General features: G+C 44.3%; 1 protein-coding gene across 2 annotated transcripts in view; it reads right to left on the reverse strand.

Annotated features, from left to right (window-relative positions):
- Positions 1-22,837, reverse strand: part of TTC34 (tetratricopeptide repeat domain 34) — a 56,693-nt gene that overhangs the window by 31,599 nt on the left and 2,257 nt on the right. Inside the window, exons 2-5 of one of the 2 annotated variants that reach the window (XM_048825022.2) lie at positions 20,661-22,326; positions 18,918-19,143; positions 14,453-14,645; positions 6,294-6,460 (exon numbers count right to left, since the gene is read on the reverse strand). In XM_048825022.2, the coding sequence (XP_048680979.2) occupies positions 6,294-6,460; positions 14,453-14,645; positions 18,918-19,143; positions 20,661-22,264 (2,190 nt within the window). In that variant the 5' untranslated portion in view covers positions 22,265-22,326. Of the gene's footprint in view, positions 1-6,293; positions 6,461-14,452; positions 14,646-18,917; positions 19,144-20,660; positions 22,458-22,837 lie in introns of both variants that reach the window. The other variant, XM_075121001.1, reaches the window with a different exon arrangement.

A 22,837-nucleotide genomic window follows, 5' to 3' on the forward strand; every position in this document is an offset into this window, starting at 1 on the left:
GTTACAAATAAGCATCTTTCTTCCACTGGGGAAAAACAAAACAAATCAAAGAGACAGTTCTTGACTTGATCTGAATGCTTTGGATAAAAAGCAGGAGGGTCTGTCTACATGAAAGTCTATGATGTTGGTCCAAGTATCTGTTTACTTGTTTACTCCCATAAGTTTAATGAACAAACCACAGATCATACAGCTTCAAGCACCTCCTCATCTTATTCTATTAGCGTCTGCATAAGACACTGATCAGTTTCCATCTTTCCAGGAAGTGGCCCTGATCCTATAATGAATCCCATGTCCTGGGCTTCCTGTAATATCCTTAACCACATCATAACGGTGGAGTTCCCTTGGACAGTTGAAATACTGCTATGAGACCAGGCTGTAATAATTTGCATCTTGAACTCGTATCTTTCTTTGTTAATACTCAGAAAAGAAGTGCAGATATCTCCCAAAACACAATGAATGGATTTTCCGTAAATTGAATCACAGAGGTATATTGCATTTTGTTAGCAATTTGTCTCCAATAGCTGGCACTTGCCCAACGTATGGGCATGGTGTCTTGCCTGAGCATATTCCCTTCAAGGAAAATTTGCATCAATGGTGTTATAGCTGGACCAAGCAAGGAAGGAGACTGACATAGACACAAAGAGAGCTAAGAGAAACACAACTGCCTACTGTCCTCCTTTGTTGTTCTGACTTCAAAACACAGTTGCCAACTTTCACGCAGTAAATAAGCACCCCAACTTTCACAATAAGCCAAAAATCAAGCTAATCCCATTTCAAAACAAGGCCAAAACAAGCCAATCCCTAAAATCCCCAACACTCAATGTGACTAGACCCCCCTGGCTTGCAGTCGAGGACTGTGGTGGGCCTGCTGTGCACCCCTGACTCTCTCCCCCTGCTTGCCCTACTTGCCCCCCCTTGCCCCTGCTTGGTGGTGCCAATTAAAAAAAGAAGAAGCAACAAGCAACAAACTACTAGCCAACAAGCAACTCACAAGCCAATTAAGCCAAAAACAAGCCCAATTTCTGTGTTTTTGCTGCGGGTTTGGCATGTCTGCTGCAAACCTGAAACCAACACAAAAATGAGGCTGTACACTTCGGGGGAAAAAGGAGGTTCTCAAACATTTAAAGGGACAGGACATCAGAAATGGGAGCTAAGGTTTGGAAAGTCATATCTGACCAAAACAGCTGAATGATTAGTATAGATGAAGAGGGGTGGCACAAGGTCATGTAAATCCAGCATCAGTACTCAGGACAGGACTGAAGAAAGGAGACGTAAGTGGTGCAGAGGCCTTGTTCTCACACCCTCGGCATAGGGGTGAATTCACCCCACCAAAAGAAATTACTGAAGCAAATGCCAAGGTAATTATTGCTCCAGTTCTTCAGAATTAAAAAAACAAACAAACAAAAATCCCCCTTCAAACGTTATGCAGAGCTGATAGGGTTGATATCAACCTGTGTGGAACTACCCAGCCATAGATTTACAGGGATCTCCACAAACCTGGACATTCTCCCCGCAGGGACCTTACCCTTTGTCGTCATCTTTATAACATCATTCCTGGAGTCACCATCTCCTCCAAGCAATAGCTCCCTGGACCACAGCACAGTATCTGAAAATCAGTGTGCCAATAGATGCCATACAGCTATTTGTACCACTAATGGGTAACATGCTGACAGGGACACTCTACACCAAGATGGTGGCCTTTTTGTTCTATATTTTGGAAGGTGATTCATTGGGTGAAATACCTTGCCTAAACATCAGTGTTTGGACACAAATGCCATTTGTACTCAAAATGAGACATTGCAGTCTGCTCGTAAGTGTTAAGAATGTTTGGTATGTTAGTTCTTGACTCTGTGAAAACACAAACATCTCTGAGCATATGAAATGTGGCAGAAGGAGGGTCACTAGATCAGCTTAGGCCAGCGTCTTGTTTTAATAACACAGGGGCTATTGGCTAAAAAGGGATTTTAAGATTGTCAGGAGAAATCACATCTCTGCAATGTAAACCGTCTAGGCTTGGCTGCTTCTGGTTACAACTTGTTTGCAAAGTCAAAGGATATTAAACCTGCTTCTAATGAATGTGCATGCAATGTTCCCGATGTTCATTCGCTTGGGAAAGGTTTTCGCATGGATTGATAACTGCTGTCCAAGCCAAAATAAACATGAACACTGTGGATCATTTTCAGGGGGCTTTATATCATGTAGTTCATCTCCTGACAGAGAATTTTTTCACTTTTTACAAGATTTTGCTCCGAAGTCAGACAGGTGGTTCTGCTGCACAATACCCATGACTAGGGTGTTGGTTACTTATTTGCCGAAAGGCGGCATGATTACAAAAAGGAGAATTGTTAAAGATTAGAAGTGGACAACAGAGAAATCACAAAAGAGTTGGGACATCTGGGTTCTATTTCCAGCTCTCCCATTGACTTGCTGCGCCACTTAGGTGAATTAGTCAACATCTGTGCAGTGCTTCAGACATTGCAGGTGGAGTTTCAAAAGCATTTATCATTGATCAAACACCACTCCCACTGAAGTCAACTCCCATCAACCTCAGTGGGAGCAGAGTTAGGCCGAGGCTGAGGGCTTTTTTGAAAATGCCATTCCTAAGGCACGATACAAATGCTAGATACTACTAAATATAGTGGGGAGGGGCAAGCGTATTTACTTTCTTTTCATTTCACCTCTCACGCATGTTTCCTGCTGAATTTTGAATACTCCAACCCCCAAGTTGGAATGTCTTTGATGGAGACATTCATATAACTTACACAGCTACTGGAGGTGAGCAAATTCACAAATGCACCCCTGAATCTGAAATTGCCAAATTCCATCCGAATAGCCAAACGTTGGCTCAGCTCTAGGTATGACTTGGGGCAAGTCACTTAGCCTCTCTGTGCTTCGTTTTAGAGATTCAGAAAAAATATGTTAATACTAATACTTGCCTAATTATTATTATTATTAGAATTGCAGGATTACCTAGGGACCCCAATCATAAACCAGGACTCTATCATGCTAAGCGTGGTGCAAAAAGACAGTCACTATCTGCAAGAGTTTACAGTCTAAGCAAGTTTCAGAGTAGCAGCCGTGTTAGTTTGTATTCGCAAAAAGAAGAGGAGGACTTGTGGCACCTTAGAGACTAACCAATGTATTTGAGCATAAGCTTTCGTGAGCTACAGCTCACTTCATCGGGATGACCCTCACCAGGGTGTTGTGAAGCATTCTATAGAAAACATTGATGGAGTCAAACCAACACCCCAGATCCAAATTTTTCTGGGAGGGAATTCATTAAGGATCCCATTTAAAGCCTACTGAAATCAAAGGAAAGACTCCCATGGACCACACCCTCAATACTTCACTACCAATACCTTGCTCAGTTCTAGTCAGACCCACCAGAGGGGTTTATATGAACTGAGTATTTATCTGTGTGGGGGAAGGATCTTGGTCCATTCTCTAGTGAACAGGTGTCCATATCATAGCTGGCTCCCTTCAGGGCCAAGAATTGAACAGGCCATGGAGCCTGAGCTATCTTTGCACCACTAGAGATGGTTTTTCGCGACTGAAGGCTCAGGGACACTGGTTAGGCAATATGCAGGGGGCTTACATGGATGCTGTCTAGGCCAATGCTGACCTGTGGCTAAATCAAGGATTTTAGTATCTAGCACACTCAGTCTGGCACTATTCAGCTAAGCACAAAACTTGACATAAAGCCTGCGCTTTGTCTGACGACATACATGGCAGGACATGGCTAGAAGTTCTGCCAGTTTTTCACCGGCAGAGAGAGTTGCTGTGTCATCAGTGAGAGATGCTCTATGGATGTTCGATCACGTCTCTGAGTTTCCTCTCTGGTATTTCATTCTGCAACCTACAGGAAGGACTTCGTGGGACAGTTGTGTGAGAACTACACCAGACTCAGCATGAAGGAAGCAGCACAGGGCTCATGCTTGGCACAACCGAATGCCCGCACTGGGCAAAGCTCACCTTGTGCAGAGGGTCAGCACAATGTCTGTGAGAACCACTCCACTCCTTAAACTGAATGAACCTTACGTGGGGTCTGAACCTGGCACGATTACGCTGGTGTGTGGAATTGGTAGAAAAAAAGGCTTCTCAAGGCCCTATCATATACAAATAATCGCTTTCCATTCCCAAAACCCAGGATGTGCCCTGTACCATGCTAACCACTTCTTTTGGCTGGATGTCTAAAGGAGTGATCTACCAACATCCTGACAGGGTTTGAGACTCAGATCAGAGTGCAGAGCATTGCTCAGGTATAATAACGTTCTTGATAAAGTGCTTCCCTGGCTGTGAGAGTCTGTGCACTGGAAAAGCAGTCACAGCATTCCACCAGCCAATAAAAACATGATAAAATGCTGGAGGAAAATGAGGCAACTCCTCCATTGCAGAGAGTGAGGGAGAAGGGCTCTGTGGATGCCAAAATAATTGGATAAATAGACAGAGAAAAATATTCCTGGTGGAGGCAGGAAAACACATTTAGACCTTATAGTTCTAAGCACATAATTCAGGAAGGAGTTGCTCTCATGAAACAGTTTCTGTTCTGTTCCTCTGGTACAAACCCAGAGTTAAGCCACTCAGGCCAATGGAATTACTCTGGATTTGCAGAGGAGTAAATGAGTGCGGAATTTGGCTCAATAGATGTAAATTGACATAGCTCCAATGAATTCAATGGAGTTGTGCCAGTTTATAACAGCCAAGGACCTGGCCCAGTACCTCCAATATTGCTAAGTTCAGTGGTGCTCTGAGATCTACTGATGGAAAGTGCTATATAGTAGCCGGGTGTTATTATTGTTATTATTAAGACTGGCCCTGCAAGAGGCAGATGATGCAGGCAAAAGTCTAGGGTGACCAGACAGCAAATGTGAAAAATAGGGACAGGGGGTTGGGGGGTAATAGGATCCTATATAAGAAAAAGACCCAAAAATCAGGACTGTCCCTATAAAATCGGGACATCTGGTCACCATACAAATGTCTGACGTGCCACTTAACTTGAGGATAATGAATGAAGCCCTGCAATTTCTAAAGCGTGACCTACCACAAATCATAAGTGGATGTGCTGTGTAGATGCAGCAGTGTTGGACATATTATGGTTTGGCATCAAGTGCTGCTATCCTCTTTTTCCACTGGAACAGACAATGTAGCAACAAATGTAAGAGGAGCTTTTTTGTAGCCTTGCATATGATTGCATGGTAGTGACGCAAATGAGGATGTGACTACGGGTTCTCCTTCCTCTCCTCTAGACACAGGCAATTGAGTTCTTAATGGAGGGGGAGGGATAGACATGCACACAGGAAGAGCAGGATACCACTTTGAGCCATGGCTTTGATCTTGCATCACAGGCTGCCTGAGAGCGGCATGTTTCTGCTTCGGAGCCAAGGCAGTGAATGGTTGGGGCAACAAATCTACAGAAGTACCGTGGGCCACATCGAATCAGGCCTTTTGCATGCAGCAGAGCCCATGTATTTTACCATTTACAATACATTTTTAGATCTTAAAATAATATTTCAGCTTCTTGGCTGTGCTAACTGAAGCCCACACATACACAGTATGGCAGCGCTCTGGCCCTCTATATATGCTGGGCAACATATAGAGGTGAATGAGCCTGCTATGATTTTTGCGCTAATGTATCTGCCTCTCTGTTCAAGCCCCATTGCTAACAACCCATCCAGGACATTGAGTAATACAGTGATTCTCACCTTGGAGTATGTGCACCCCTGGGGGTACGCAGAGGTCTTCCAGGGGGTACAGCCACTCATTTAGATATTGGCCCAGTGTTACAACAGACTACATAAAAAGACCAGCAAAGTCAGTACAAACTAAAATTTCATACAGACAATGACTTGTTTATATGGCTCTGTAGACTGTGCACTAAAATGTAAGTACAATTTTTATATTCCAATTGATTTATTTTCTAATATGGTAAAAATTAGAAAGTAAGAAATTTTTCAGTAACAGCGTGGCTGTGAAACTTTTGTATTTTTATGTCTGATTTTGTAAGCAAGTAGTTTGTAAGTGAGATGAAACTTAGGGGTAGCAAGACAAATCAGACTCCTGAAAGGGGTACAGTAGTCTGGAAAGATTGAGAGCCACTGGTGTAATATATACATGGATTTAGGCCCAGGCATCAATGTATATAGGGCCCAACCTTCACCCCACTTGAATTCGATGGCAGATTTCCCATTGATTTCAGTGGGGGCATGGTCAGACGCATGGAGCCTGAGATAGTTCTTGTAAATATTTTATATTTACTGGGCAACACGTGACATGAATCCAACACAGCAACATACCTTCTGCTGGTTCAGGGCAAGGTAAATGAATCCCCTTCCGCTCAGGGCCTGTACATTTCTAGGGTCCTCCTTCAGGATGGCATTAAAATCAAAAATCGCGGTTTTCTTCTGGCCAAGGTGTCCATAACATCGGGCCCTGGTGAGAAGGGACTCTTCAGCGTAGCCACCTGGTCAAGAGAGAAATGTGCAAATCAAACAGAAAGGATGCTACAGCCTTCTAGTATGACATGTCCCAAATTGGCACTGTGGGTGAAATCACACCCCAGGCAGCGTGCTCTGCTCCACAAAAGCCCTATTTAGAGGACTTAGGTGGTACGTGGACCTTTTGCAACTCTTGTGTAGCAGGACATAATGCTCGTCAGCTAGTCAGCTCTGAGGCTGGGGTAGAATAGCAGGAGACTGAGCTGGGGCTCGGTCCCCAGTGTTTGGAAAGCTGGGGGAAAATGTTAAAGCAGAATGGTGATGAAGAAACCTATCCAAAAAATGCAAAATTCACCCCGGTGCACAAGAACGTAAACACCCCTTTCAAGTCCTCAGGATCTAATCTTATTTCCCACTGAACTCAATAGGAATTTTGCTGTTTGATTCAGTGAGACCAGTATTAGCAGAGTGTTTAGTGGTTCAACAGGGCCTTTCATCTGCACTAGAGGAATTAAATGGGACTTAAGGGTGCATAGGGTTGTGCTGGCTCCCCACACGGAGGTGGCTTTCACCCTTAAAGACTAAATCAGTGAGGGGCACTAAAGAGATTATTTTGTATATGAAGCCCAGAAATATTATGGCTCCAATGTTCGGACACACACTGATGCTGCAATCAGTATTTGCATCCTGTATTTCCTTGCACCTTATCATGTTGCTAAGTCTAGTTCTGCCCTCTTTATGCTGAGTGGTGTCTGACTCTGCAGCTAATACCATGGACTCAATAGGATGGTTCCAAGTGAGCAGAGACTGCCCCTTAGACAACTGAGACTTTACTCTTCACTTTCCCAGTGATTGTTGCTCTTTGGAGTTTTTATCAAGTAACTGTCCAAGGTCTCTTGGATGTCTCCTCTGAAAGCATAATTGGTTCTTAACGCCTATTTGAACAGTATAATTTGTTTTGATAATCCCCTCCCCCCAACCTGATGTGTCTGAAAAATGATGGAAGGAAAATGGTAACTTCACAAGTGAAATTTCTAAAATGATTCCTCCCCAATGGACTTATTTCTGACCTCCCTTCCACGTTGCTGAACTTGCTATAGTTACAATAACTGCAGGGGACTTGAAACCTTGAAAACATCTGGGGCGGGAACTGCCCCAGCATAGAGAGACACAGCTGTCTGGTTTCTGTCAGCTGCAGCATTTTGAATCAGCTGTTCGCTGCACCCCTGCCATCCCTGCTGCACACAGATAATACACGATGCAGCCAGTTACACGGAAAAGCGATCACGTCTCTTGTGAGCTTGGCTTTTTGCATTTTCAGTCTCTCCAACCTTCCATATGGAAATGGCCCTTGTCACTGAAGATGAAAAGCCAGTATCAATAGTGTGGGCTAGATTGTGACTTGGACTTACATATCAGTGACGTGGGGTAGAAGCTCCCTTACTTGCGGAAGCTATCCGGACTTGGGGCAGTAGATAGAAGGGGAATGGCTGGGATGGGTGGGAAATGGGCAGAGCCCCCTATGCGCTGGCTGGCACAGAGGAGTGGTATAGGCCAGCCATAAATTACTACCCCCTGGAAGCAGCAAGGATGCAGGCAGAGAATCGAGACTCAGTTGGGGATGTGAGTGTAACCTCCATTCTAGCTGAGGTAAACAAAAGTGTTCACAGCCATTCCACCCCGCTAGAGATGGTGGCAAGGTTCATATCCCTATGTTACATCATGATAATAACACACGGCCGTGGAATCTCCGGAGCCATTTCCCTGCAGCCCCTCACCCAAGCTCTGATTGTCTCAGCTGCTAACCAAAGCTGCTTTCCCAACAGCATTTTTACTAATGGCATGTTTCTTGCACTTCCCTACTCAATGCCTTGGCCGGGATTTGTTCGTTCCCCAGGAGAGGTGGAGAAACCACGCTTTGCACATCAGGCAATGAGAGAAAGAAGAATGTAGAGTCTGAGGCAGAACTCCAGTTAAATACAGTAGTTGAAATCAACAAGCAGCCAAGGTGTGCATTACCCAGAGAACGGCTGTCTGACCTTCGGAGGAATAGGTGTGCCCCAGCTCCTTAACTGTAACATGGGGGGGTGAGGATCCTTCTCTCACCGTTGTGAAAATTAATGACTGCTTGTGAGGCACCCAGATACCCAGCAGCTATGTCCAAAGGGATCTCGCCCTATGCAGACTCATAGTGATAGCTGCAATAAACTTAGCCATTAACATTAGGATTTATTTCACCCGTTTGGTAATAAAGGAAATTAAAAACTGCACAGCTTCAATGCTTTCCCTTAAAACGTTTACAGCATCTGCCTCTTGGAACTCAGTGATATTTAATCAACAATTATATTTTACTCAGTAAAACAAAACAAAGACACTGTTGATCATATTCAAAAGGAATTCAAAAATAATAATGTTTTAGCTTTTTAAAAAATTTACTTTATTTGTTTTTAAAATGTGTACATGGGGAAAATAAGCTTTCACCAAAGTTTTCCATAAGGATAGAGGATGATTTACTACCACCTAGTGGAGATACATATGGAGTGCTGCACGACAAGTTTTATTTAAAGTCAGAGGCATTCAATTTTAGTTAGATCAGTGCAAGCTGATCCTTGTGTCTGTGTGGATCCAGTTACAGGACTGGGCCCTGAATTGGTAAATATGGACAAATTACTGATTTCTCTCTTCATCCAAAAAACAACTTTACCTGCTTTGCAAAGTATTTTGCGATCCTTGAATGAAAAAGCAACATGCAAAGTATTTTTGTTCTAATTTAGCTTTAAACAACAATAGATGATGCTCATACAAAACCAGCTCATACAAAACCATCAAGTCAGTGGCTGAGCTGGCATAGAGCACAGGAATCCCTGTTTTGTTTTTGCTGATGCTGTCATCACATAGCATATTGAATGCTACTACAATTCATTTAAAAGAGCAGCTGAGGATGGAGACCGAAATGGAAAATATTTACTAAATCATCCAAGTCCAATGTTCTCCATCTACCTGCCATTATCATAATGTCAGTGTTTGAAACGTCCTGTCAAAAAGCCAGAGCCAGCTAAAGACTCCTGGTGAATAAAATGGGATTGCACTATATAATCAAAGGAATATTTTACTTCTCAGATGAGCCTTCCCACATGAAGTGCTTTGCCAATTAGTCTTGGGAGAATAATTTCAGCATGCTGTATGCTGGAGATAATCAATTTCTGAAGATGACTAAGACGATATAGGAAAAGGTGTCTCTAACGCTGATCTATGAAAATAGACAGCAGCTGCTTTGCTTAGAGTGGATGTGTAGCTGCAATTCATGTTATAGTCTAATACTTTGATTGCAGCAGTGCTCTTAGTTCCCAGTCAGAAAGAGGGGCCCCAGTGTGCTGGATGATGCACAAATGCAGTCCCTTCTCCAAAGAGTTTACAAAGACAAAAAGCACATTGTGACAAAGATGGAGAAGGGAGGTGGAGGGTAACACCAGTAAGAACACGCAGTTACATAGATCAGTCATGTGCACAGGTTGCTGGCCCCAGATAAAATAAATGAATCAATACATAGTGGATCTCCCCAGCTAGCTGTCATTGCTTTCTGATTATCGGCAGGTGTCCCAGCAGACGTGGGTCTCCTGAAGGGATTTGGGGGAGGAGCTTGTAATTAGCTACATATGAAATTTTCAGATGTGGCCCCTGTTTTTTGTTGGCTCATTTGACACCCAGAGTCTCTGAAAAATTGGGGCACCAAAGTGAGCAGCCACATTTGAAAATGTAACTGTTAGGAGAGAGGTGCATTCAGTGGAAGTTCTGAAAGCCAGGCCCAAGATCTCTGAAGCTGGGCACCCAGAACTGAACCACTCAGAGTTAGTAGATCCTCTAGAAAATGGCCTTAAGGAAAGACTTAAGTTGACATCACTGAGCCTGGGATCAGGTCCTCAGTAACCTGCCTAAGGCCATACACACAGGGCAGCCCCGGAAGCAGAATGCAGGTCTCCTGGGTTCCAGGCTTGGGCCCTGTCTAATGGATCACACTACCTTCCCCATACATTAAATACCGGGATCTCTTAGATACTTTCTTTTCTCTGTTTAATTTTTATTGCTTGCAATTTTAAAGGTAGGGGAGATTAAAAGGGTTAAAATGTTTTTGCTTGACAGAAATGACCACCCAAGAGACTCAGAACAGACAATAATCCCATTGCTTAATATGCCACTAGAAAGCGTTCAGATATCATGATGCTGAGGGCAGTATACGACCCTATATAGAAGAGAATAGAACCAAAGTTTCTTCTGGTACTAATGAAATCAGTGGTGCTGTGGTCATTCACCCAGCAGAGATACTGGCTCTAAGTTTGTCTAAGCTTAGAGTTTTTCCAACACTTGCTTTGTTGAACTTCCATCTTTGCATTCCGTTGGCCCTCATTTTGGTGGGTTGTTTGTCAGTTTCCATTTCATGTTATTTCATTGGATGGCTCTCTTCTTCTAGTCAACGTTTGCCAAATTGACAACTGGCAAGACCTGCTTTTTAGAGCAATGCAGCAGGCTCACAAGGGTGACAACTTCTCTTTTGTGGCTGTATTTATTTATTTACCAAACCCTCTTAGGTTATTTGAGGTTCCCTCAGAAGTGGGATTGCTCAGCATTCCTTTTCTGCATCTTTGTCCTTGAAAATGTCTGCACGCAGTTAAGAGAAATCCCACAATTGCAGTTCGCTTGGTTTCTGCTGTTTGTCATGAAATTGCTTTGATCAGGCAGTTTGGTTGAGTTTCCTAGGAAACCTGGAAAGCTTTTCTCTAAGAAGTTCTAATGGTCCCCTCTCCTCCTTCACTCATTGGTGGGAACTGGACCTGGACCCGTCAGAGGAAACAGTGTGGTACTGCAGCCAAGGAAATCAGAGGTGCTGTTGGTGTTTGCAACCAAACCAAGAGGGGATGGCTTGAAAGCACCTCTCTATTATACCCTAGCAAAGAGCAGCATTCCTTTCTAGCACATAGCAAAGGGAGACACACTACCTAATGTAGCTCCAAAGGGACATGATATGGCAACTTAGCCAGTATGGCCAGGCCCTAGCTAGTTAGAAGGACACCTCTAAAGGTTTAGTAGATATAACCTACAAGTGGCAGGACACTGGGAGAAAGAATCCCCTGGATGAGAGGGGGTGCTGGGAGGCAGAAGCAGAACCATTTAGCCCTGAAAGGAGTTGGTTGGAGCGGATGGGGTGGAATCAGAAAATGTGCACGACTCTGGTTTGGATAATAACCCCGATGGGTCTGTCTCACTGTCTCGCCATATAATGCCGTAGGTCAAGACATGTGAATGTGTGATATTAGGATTCCCTTTGCTCTGATCGCAAAAGAATCAATCATTTGGCTATGAAATGTACAATATATTCATCTGAAGGCTGCAGAACATGAATCTCTCGTTCATTCACACACCTTCTTCCTTTCAAAGCAATCTCGATAAGCATCTTCATGTACTAAGGGTTGTGATCAATGACAGTGGTGTCCCCATATTGGATCCATTGTACATTTTTCTTCATTGGGAGGTCAGTGAGCGCAGCCTTTTGCCCAGCTGCCTGGAGAGATATGCCAGAGGATCCACATTTTCAGTTTACAAGGCTTTCACCCTCAAGTTACGCTCCAAACTTCCACACTAAATGTTATTAATATTTGCAGGTTTCAGAGTAGCAGCCGTGTTAGTCTGTATTTGCAAAAAGAAAAGGAGTACTTGTGGCACCTTAGAGACTAACCAATTTATTTGAGCATAAGCTTTCGTGTGAATGCATCCAACGAAGTGAGCTGTAGCTCACGAAAGCTTATGCTCAAATAAATTGGTTAGTCTCTAAGGTGCCACAAGTCCTCCTTTTCTTTTTATTAATATTTGCGGGGCTGTAATGATCCGCGCCAATAAAAGACCATGTCCACTTCTTAACAAGCATCTGTACCAGCAAGCGGGAAGCTGATAAGCCAGAACGCATGGGCTGTGGAACTGAGCTACCTCAAGGCAATTAGCAGTTTTCCTTTTCTTTTCATGATCTCTCTTCTTCTAGATGCTACTGTCATAACATTTGCTCTGAATGAAAGTCAGATTTCCATAAGAATACAGTTCTGCTTAGAATGTGCCAGAGACATTTCCAAATTAGCTCAGCCCCTCTCTTTGGGGAAAGCTGAGATACTGTTTCATCCTGCCTACCGCCAGGTGTGTAACCTTTTAGCAAGTAATGCATCTGAAACACCCACAAACTCCTTGGAGCAGGGAAGCTCAGCCGTGGGTAAGCAGGATTTGGGTGGCATTTACAATATTTACCATAGGTTAACACAGAGGAAACAGAACATATCCCATCAACAGTACTAATGTGGGAGGTTTCAGGGGATTAAATGGCCGAGCAGACTGAAAATGGGATGTGAGCCTTCTCCAGCTAGGTAGCCTGGCCCAGACTAGAACTAAACCAGGAGCCATTCCAAGCCACTTGCCATCTGTGTGAAACAAACCCTGTGTGAAACAAGGCAGTGATCATGGGGAGAAGTTTCAAAAGTGATTTAGACACTAAGGACCCAAGGTCAATAGGACTCCATTGTAAAATTTTCAAATGGGCTTAAATGACATAGGTCCCTAATCCCACTGGCGAAGTGGAGCCTGAAACCTGGGCTCTGCAGTGGCATGCTTTTGAAAATTTTACTCTATGAGCCAAAGTGAACAGATGACCAAAGCCCCAAAGCACCATTACAATCATTTATGAGAACAGCCAGAGTGAGTCAGAGCAATGGTCCATCTAGCCCATTATCCTGGCTTCTGATAGCAGACGGTGCCAAATGCTTCAGAAGGAATGAACAGGGGATCCATCCCCTGTCATCCAGTCCCAGCTTCTGGCAGTCAGAAGTTTAGGGACTCCCACAGCATGGGGTTGCGTCCCTGACCAACTTGGCTAATAGCCATTGATGGACCTATTCTCCATGAACTTATCTCATTCTTTTTTAAACCCAGTTATACTTTTGGCCTTCACAACATCTCCTGGCAATGAGTTCCACAGGTTGACAGTGCGTTGAGTGAAGAAGTACTTCCTTATGTTTGGTTAAAACCTGCTGCCTATTAATTTCATTGGATGACCCCTGATTCTTGTGTTATGTGACAGGGTAACTGACACTTGTTTATTCACTTTCTCCACACCTGTCATGATTTTATAGACCTCTGTCATATGCTCCCCTTAATTGTCTCTTTTCTAAACTGAACAGTCCCAGCCATTTTAATCTCTCCTTGAATTATTCATTACTTATTTTACAGTAGTGTCTAGAGTCCAGCATTGTGCTGGGTGCTGCACAAGGACACAGAGAAACTGTTACCTTATAGAGCTAGCAGTAGACAGAGACAAGAAGTGGGAGGGGAATGAGAGGTGAAGTGACTTACCCAAGGTCACGCAACAGGTCAGCAGCAGAGCTGAGAACAGAAACCAGATTTCCTGAGTCTTAATGTGCTGCCTCTCCACTAAAGGATGATGCCTCCCTGCTTCTAGCCGTGGCTGCGTTCTGCAGGGGAATTTCCAGATGGCCAGGATGACCAGCATCTCACAGAATCATAGAAATGTAGGGCATTTCAAGAGGTCATCAACTCCAGCCCCCTGTGCTGAGGCAGGACCAGGTAAACCTAAACTATCCCGGATAGGAGTTTGTTCATCCTGTTCTTAAAAACCTCCACAACCTCCTTTGGAAGTCTATTCCAGAGCTTTACTACCCGAATATCTCACTTAAACTTCTGGGAACTAAATGGACTCCAACCAACTCATTTCACACCTGTCACAAAGTAGTTGTTGTATGTTAAGGACTTGGTCATTGTCTCTCTGGGCCACTTCATAGCCAGTTAGAGGAGAATGATCATGGAATACAGAGCCCTTCTCCTGAGCCACTTACACCCTCCCCTTGTAAAGATTTTGTTTGCATTTTATCACCATATTTAGAGGGAAGCAGAAATAATGGATGAGGATTGAAGTCTGCCCACACACTGGCCTAGTTCCCACAGAAGTAAACCTCTCATAAGCCTACCTGATGCAATGATAGCAAAGGAAAGGTTGGCAATAGCTTCTTTGACGTAAGTATCTCCCTGCTTATTCTTCAGGATGGTCATAGCCCTGGAGTGGCAGTGAGTTTGCATCAGCTTTCGGTCTTCGTCTTTGAAAATATCCATGATCAGCAGAAGGCAGGAAGTGTCTCCGATTTGTATCACTTTCTTTAGCAACTTAACAAGGACAGAGAAAAAGGGGAGGAGGGTTAAATTGACATACATGGAAATCGGAAAGGATCAGAGGCAGCTGAACTGTGGGCATAGACATAGGAAAACACTCCTGAGTCTAACAGTTTGGCATTGAACTAGAGCAGTACTTCTCAACATGATCCCCAGGGATGGTGATGAAAAGCAGTGAGGGGTGGGGTGGGGGTCAGAAAGTGTCAACATTTTTATTCCAATTCTAAAGCAAGGAAAATAAAATTTTCCAAATAACTTCAGTGCAGCCCAAACCTTCAAAGTGTGTGAGGTCATATACTAATAGTAAAACTCCTGTAACTTTGCCCCTTTCACATCCACACAGGGGGCCTTACCCCCTTGCTCCCCTGCCAACCTTCACCCTTCAAGGTCAAGTATTCCCTTGTCCATCTCTTGAAACACACACAACAATAAATTTGATGGGCTTTGCATTGCTATCGTTAATACACTTTTTACTTTCCCCTTTATAATAAATCCAAAGTGGGGCAGGTGATGAAAATGTTCGACTTTCAATAAGAGACTGTCAACCTGGAAAGGTTGATAAACACTGAACGAGAGCCTACCATTTAGAAGGATCTCCAATCTCAATGTAGACGCCACATCACGAGGGAATAACCAGTTTGGCAATGCAATATTTGGGCATTCAAATGCAACAGCATGTTAGCGCTACTCTTCCTGGCTCCGGATGGGGCCATGAAACATAGAAACAGCATACATTTTGAAATAAAGGCAGGAAAAATGTTATCCAAAATTCCCAGCTTTGGAGTAGGTTTGTTTTGAATTTGGGGAGAAAGGTTGGGTTGGTTCTTATTAGAGAAGGTAAAGAAAAGGGAAAAGAATTGTGAAAAATTTCATAAAATTTAAAGAGAGCTGAACGGTACCGTAATGGCCCCTAAAGAGATTTGGTCTGATGGAGAGACTGGGGGAAGACTCAGTTCTGGGCCATAAAAGCAAAAATCAAGGAGTTCATGAAATGTCATCGAAGAACCACCCCTGGTTAGTGCTTTTTACAGCTGAACTGACAATTAGGGTAAATGTGTAGGTCCAAATATCACAACAGAGGAACTTTTCCCTCTAATGTCCCCTACGGTGCTGAAGGCCACTGTGCTGCTATCTTTTGGATGATAAAACACAAACCAATCATTAAAGATCCCATTTAGAGTATTCACAAGAACAATGTCCTGGCTAAATTCCAACTCAGAGCACAGCTGCTTTTAGGACAGTCAATACAGTACCTGGTTGAAAGTGCGCAGAGAACTTACCGGTTTCAGAGTAACAGCCGTGTTAGTCTGTATTCGCAAAAAGAAAAGGAGTACTTGTGGCACCTTAGAGACTAACCAATTTATTTGAGCATGAGCTTTCGTGAGCTACAGCTCACTTCATCGGATGCAACTTACCATAGCAGAATGTGATTTTTCTGTTACACTTCACCACGGGTGAATTCATTTTAGTGGCAGGTGACATGAACTTCATTTCATTTGCAGGGGATGGAAGGTTGCTGTGTAACAATACCTTTTTCATGATCTCTGTGTGTATATAATGTCTGCTGCAGTTTCCATGGTATGCATCCGATGAAGTGAGCTGTAGCTCACGAAAGCTCATGCTCAAATAAATTGGTTAGTCTCTAAGGTGCCACAAGTCCTCCTTTTCTTTTTGCGAATACAGACTAACACGGCTGTTACTCTGAAACCTGTCATAATGGGGCAGGTGGCAGTGTGGGAAATCTGCTACTCTCTTTCAGACACTGATCTTCAGGGTTTTCCCAGTGTTCCTGGTGGCTATCAAAGCTTACAAGACTTGGAAAATTGGAAAGGAAAGAAAAATGTCCACAAGAAGTTTTATGCCATCAGTGTCAGAGTTCAAGTGTGATTCCATCATGGAATAGGCCCCTTTGGGTAACATGTCCTGGCCAAAGAGTAAAGCAATGGATTTTCAACCACTGTTTTTGTGCATATCCAAAAGGGAAAAAAAATTGTGACTCCAAATAACAAGTACATTAAAAAGTTTGTTCAAAGTCAGACGTTCCAAGGACTATATGTGAACTCTGATGAGTGGTATCGCTCACTCAGAGCCCTCACATTCTTAGCACATAACACAGAAGCTTTATACTCCACAGGGGAAAAATAACACCTTTGGTTTGGTGGAATACTTTTCTCCTTTTCATCGGGAGGCTTTATTACACAGTTTTAAAATGCAGCAGTGTCCTCTGCTGGCAAACTCCGGTCATTTAACCATTTAATCTTGGCTGTTACATCTGCTTAGCAGAAATAAAAATTCTTGAATCCCTTCCAATTTAATAAGCAACCTCCCTATGCCCACAGGCATTGGTCTCTTTTATCCAAGGGACCCCAAAACACTTCTGCCAGTGATAATATATTAAGCTTAATATTTTTCTTACTCTATTTATATTTTAGTGGCACCTGCAATATGCTGCGTTCCACCTAGATCTGCAGGAAGACACACTTTCTGACCAAAGAGCTGCCTTCTAAAGTAGGCAAGTCTTATTAATTATCATCACTTTTGGATCCAATGAAATGCGGAAGTTAAAGAACGTGTTAAAGTTCATGCAGCAAGTTTGTGTCCATGAATCCCAGCTGTCCTGATTCCTAGAGCTTTGCCGTCGCCGCTAGATTCAGTGCCACTAATACCACTGTGTATCGGATCATGGTTACTGCGTTCCTCCTCCATACATGTATGTGCCACTGATGCTCTTCCCCTGGGATGCCCCACATTGTTAGGAAGTTACAATGGGTGGATGCGGTTTTACTGTGGCAAAACACTTCTTCCTAGAGTTTCCAAACTTGGTTTCAGTGGGAGCTGTGTGTATGCAATGAACAGGATAAGCAGTCTGCGGGTGCTGAGAGGAAGATTCTGTTTATCAACTGACCTTGGAACTTGGGTGCTCTTTAAGACAAGCCATTACCTAAAACCAGAGAGGGGAAGGGACCTCTGGTTCTCTTAGTAAGTACCAACCAGGGCAGGGTCAGAGCTAGAAATGGAGGTCATTGTACCCCAACTTCTTAGTTACTCGCCTTCCTGGTAGCTTTTCACCTGACGGGTCAAGTATTAGCTTTCCTAGGTGCGGTTGGTAAGGGAATTAGATATTCTCAGATTTCAGGTGAATGTACGATTTAAACCACAATTCTCAATCAATGATTTCCACCTGTGAGTTGAGTGATTCCACAGAGACTCTAGTTCCCTGGTGGCAGACAGTAATTCTTAACCCATCCACTAGGGAATAAATTTCATAAGATTACTGCTTTATTTGCAGGGCCATAAACACAGACATGTTCTCTGCTTTGGAGAGACATGAATCCGCTAGCCTGTGAGATCCCAAAATAAGGCAACAGTTTGCAGATCTTCTTGCTGCCTCATGTAGGCACCGGGAAAGAGTTGCAGAGACTCATTAGCAAGACTGGATAGCTGCAGAAGAAAGGCAATAGCCTATTTCCTTCCCTTTTAACGGAAAATTACCAATTGCATCAATGATATTACCACCACGGCAGCACATTCAATCATGCTCTATCTAGTTAAAGGGCTCTGCTGAAAGGTGTCATTAAATGAAATGTGATGAATGGGCTGCATTTGGTTGTGTCCTTGTACAGCCTGTGTTACAATCCAAGAGCTTCCCCTTCCAAGCCTGAGTCTGGATCATCAAAGTTGTGTTAGTGGCTGGGATACTTAAATCTAATTTTAGCTCTGAACTTCGCCATGTCTCCACCCCTGGGTCTGCTGCTATGGAGTCGTGCTGCACTCCAGCGATTTTAATTTAAGACCTGAGAGGCACTTGACCAGGCTTGGATTATTTTTGGTCACATTAAGGATGTTATCCCACATGTACATGGCACTATTTGTGGCAGAGGCTCCACACTGCTGGGTGAAGGGATGTGTAAGTAGGTCCACTGTAACTATCCACAGGGAAATGACGATACCCTGGGAATTCATCTGAAACTTTGCACCTCCCAGAATTAGAGCGGGTTGACAAGTTTTGAATTTGAAAATCTCCAGCAAGAAAAGGGACTAATTTTTCATGAAAATGTTCATGAAAGACTAACCCATTTTCCAACCAGCTGGCCCCAGAACGTTGCCAATATTCTTGTCCCAGATCACGACACACAAATTGTTTGCAAATACCACAAGTGCGTACATACAGCATCTCTAACGTCAGCCAATGAGAACAGTGGACTCCCCAGTCATTTCACCCACAGGACTTTGCCTCGCCCCTGTTGCCAGCCAGATGCTTTTTACCTGAGTCCCATCGTACAAGAATCCCTTCTTCAGCTGCAGCAGCGCCAGCCTTGCCAGGATGGGAGACCTCTGGGGATTCCTAGAGAGGGCTACCAAGAGGACTCTGTGAGCTTCTTCCACCCGATCCAGCTGGTACAGGGCATCGGCACACAGGATCTGAGATGCTTCATCAGAAGGGTCCAGCTCCATCAAGAGAGAAGCCAGCTGGTGAACCCCGAAGGCATCCCTGCATAAACAAAGGAAGAACTGCTCATAGTTCTGGTGGAGCTTATCTATTGCTCAGACAGAGCAGCTGGCTCTGAATGAGCCCCATATTAAAATGGTGGCCAAACGTCACAGTCTCCAGAAATGGAGAACTTCCTGTCACTTAAACATTTGAGCCACATTGTAAACATTTCATCAAATGCCTATTTGTAAATGTGCTTATAAGTGCAGGTGAAAGCATGGCTCCAAAAGAGGGTCCAGGTCCAGGATAGGGACTCCTAGACACTATTGCAATACAAACAATAAAAATAATAGGTATAGAAAATCACATATTGTCTCATTTGAAGAACTCTCTCCTGCTAAAAATTGCTATAAAACACGTACATGGGAACAGCCTTGTTAGATACCCTCCTGCTGTAAGAACACTGGAGTAGGACCCAGGAGATCTGGGCTCTAGTCTAGACTATGTGGAAGTAATTTCCTTTCTGTGCCTCAGTTTCCCAATTTGTAAAATGGCAATAATGACACTGACCTGCTTTGTAAAGGGCTTTGAGATCTACTGATGCAAAATGCTATATAGACCTAGGTATTATTAATAAGAGACCTTTCTAAAGTATCCCCAACTGTATAGGCCAAACTGTGCTGTCCGAGTGAGGGACTCCATTTGCCACCAAATTTCTAAACCCATTTCTTTCCCAATCTTTAGAGCCGGTCAGAAAATAGTTGAGTATTTTCCAGGAAGAATATAGAAAGAAATGAAAAAAATAGGGTTTTGAAAATGTTTTACAGAAATTTTCTGTTTCTTCGGATGAAACGCTGAAAATTGGACACAAATGTTTTTGGTTTTCAATTCCTTATTGAAATAGGGGGCAATTTATTAATAAATACAATTTTTCACAACCCCTTCCACCCCCCACCGCAAAAAGCCATTTTTCATTAAAAAAATCAACTGAAAAATACAACCAGCTCTGCTAATCTCATTTATAGCACCCTCCCTCGAAAAAAGTGGAGCAGAATCTTAAATGGATTTAGATGCCATAACTCTGCTTTGATTTGTTTTCCCCCTTAAGTGTTACATTCATTAATTTAGCATTGGATAATGGTACCAGACTGCCAGCCCTGGATATGAACTTATTCTCTTATCCTCCAACAAAGGTGCAGCACGGGTAGCAGAAAATCAAACATCCCTTGCAGTCATTCATCCCTGATAGGTTAGGATCTCTTTTAGAGCGCATAGGGGAGTTGTCTCCATGGCCCATTCAGTGCTTGAACTCTGCTGAGACTTCCAGTGAGAGGGCCTATGAGCACCAAAAATGATTGTTTTTGTGATCTGGATATCTACTCCATGAGAAACCAGAGTGAGATCCCTCTGCCTCTTTTCATCAAGGACACTGAGCAGCCATCAGATGTTAATGGCTTTTGCCCATTACCAGTTAAGGCTGGGTTCCCACCAACTGGTGACCGAGACATGAAAGGGTCTGAATCCCATTCCCATTCACCTGAGCCAATCAACCCCCCAAGCCATACCCTTAGCCATACCCTTCTTTTGTCAGGAATCCATTCAGTCCTGCTCCTTTCTTTTGCCTGAAGGCTAAGCTGCCTTTTGGAGATGGCTTTTTCTGGAGTATCTTCTGCCCTTCTTCCTGGAGCACCTTCAGGAGCAGCCCTCTTTGGTTCCAGGGCACATAGGACTTGACAGTGAGGATGGTTTCGTCTAATCTCAGTCGACAGGCAGTGATATAATCCAGGGCCGTGAGGTAAGGACTGCCACCCAAAATCCGGATAAGTCCCCGCCCACACAGGGCTTTCACACAACTGTTGGGGTGTGGGGAGTCATGCTCAATGACCTTCTGGAAGTCTGGCAGGGCCTGCTGACAGTCATTGGCGTGGAGGTAACAAAACCCTCGCAGGACCAGGAGGCTGTTGTAATAAGTGTTCTGCTCAGACTCCAAGAGGTGGCTGCAGATCTTCAGGGCGCTGTGGACGCGCCTGCTCAGCAGCTGGCAATCCGCCAGCCGGACACTCAGCTCACGCCTGGACCCCGGGGCGATCTGAATGAGGAACTGGAGAGTGTGGATGACTGGGGAAAGCAGTTCTCTGCCAGCATCATCTCGGAGCTCCGGCCGAGTACGCACGGCTTCCCTGTAGGCTGCAAACTCTACATCCAGGACAGCTCTGGCCTGTTCTTTAATCCTCTCAGTGTCACAAGATGAGAAAAGCTCGTCAAAGTGCTGCTTTGCTTGGCCAGGGTTTATCCTGAAGGCATCTATCAAGTCCTGCGTCATCTCCCGTGTCCGCCCACCCAAGGAGAAGTAAGCAGCAGCCCGGCCTAGGAGGACACCCAAAGCTCTCTCATCTCCGAACTTACTACCAGCAGATAAGGCCTCCATAGCCTTGCTGTAAACTGCCACACACTCATTGAATTTGTGTTTCTCGTAGAGGTATGCGGCCTCTGCCTGGCATACCTGGATGCCATTCGGTGCTACAGCAAGAAGGAAGTCATAACAGTCACCCAACTGGCCATCCAAGGCCCTGCTATCTGGGCCTGTCTCCCGGTGCACTGAAAGATAATCAGAGAAGGTCTGGATCACCAGTGGCAGGTGTTCCTGCTGCCTGCTGCGTAGATATGCCACTGTCTCAGCTCGGTGCGTCACGAAAGCTTGTATATAGTCCACCACTCCGTTCCCAGAGTGTGTCCCTGACAGCACCCGTGCCAAAGCCCTCGTCAGCAGCAGGTCCACTGAGTGTTTGGGAGGAGTGCTGAGCAGGGCATTGCACCGGCTCACCACCTCTTCATAGTGCCCCTGCCTGAGCATGGCCTCCAGCTTGAATACAGAGGAAGCCAAGTTGTTGGGGCTTAGGGTGGATAGGAAGACTGCAGCTATTCCCACGTTGAGTGACACAATGGCCAAGTTGTTGCAGTGTATGCTGGGAATCTGACTCCTGCCCGTGCACCATGTCTCCAGGGTAGCTATCACTTTCTCCCAGGGCCCCTTCCCAAGGGACTTGACTTTCTGCACTGCCAGGAGTGCACTGCAGCTGAATGCAGCCATGTAGAAAGCCGTGGCCAGCGGCAGCTCATTCATAGCTAGGTGCTGGTCCCCTTCCTTGCAGAGCCGCATGGCAAGCTCCTGAGCTGACATTCTGAACACAGAGGCATTTACATCTTCAGCAAGTGTCGTTTCACTCACACCCTGTCGTGTGCCTGTAGAACAGAAATTAGAGCAGTTAAAACTAAGCACGTTGCCACGGCTCGTGGGTATCCATTGTTTTTTCTACGCCATCAAGCTGACAGACACAAACAAGGGCCTCAGATGTTTTGAAGGTCACAGAGTCCTACAAAGAGCAAAAACTTTGGTCACTGAAAAGTATGCACTTGTAACCGAAAAACAGTCCCTTCCCCAAGCGCTCACACTCTAAGGATATGATGGTAGACCTTGGGTGGATACAAGAATCAGGGGGAGCACAGAATATGCTACACAGATCTGCATGTGGAACAGAGAGGAGAAATTTGCCCTCAGTATTTAATCCTGAATTGTGTTGTTATATTCCATTTGACAAAATATATGAAATATTTTCAGTCAAATACTGGAGAGGGGGAATTTAAACATACTTGTGTAATAAAGAAACCTACCATTACTCTGCTGCTGTCTTCCGACTATCTCCTTTCCCCATCAAGCACATCTTTCTCTACCCTCCAAACCATAGAGGGCTGT

This window comes from Caretta caretta, chromosome 18, assembly GCF_965140235.1.
Source record: "Caretta caretta isolate rCarCar2 chromosome 18, rCarCar1.hap1, whole genome shotgun sequence".
In the NCBI taxonomy this organism is placed as follows: Eukaryota; Metazoa; Chordata; order Testudines; family Cheloniidae; genus Caretta; species Caretta caretta.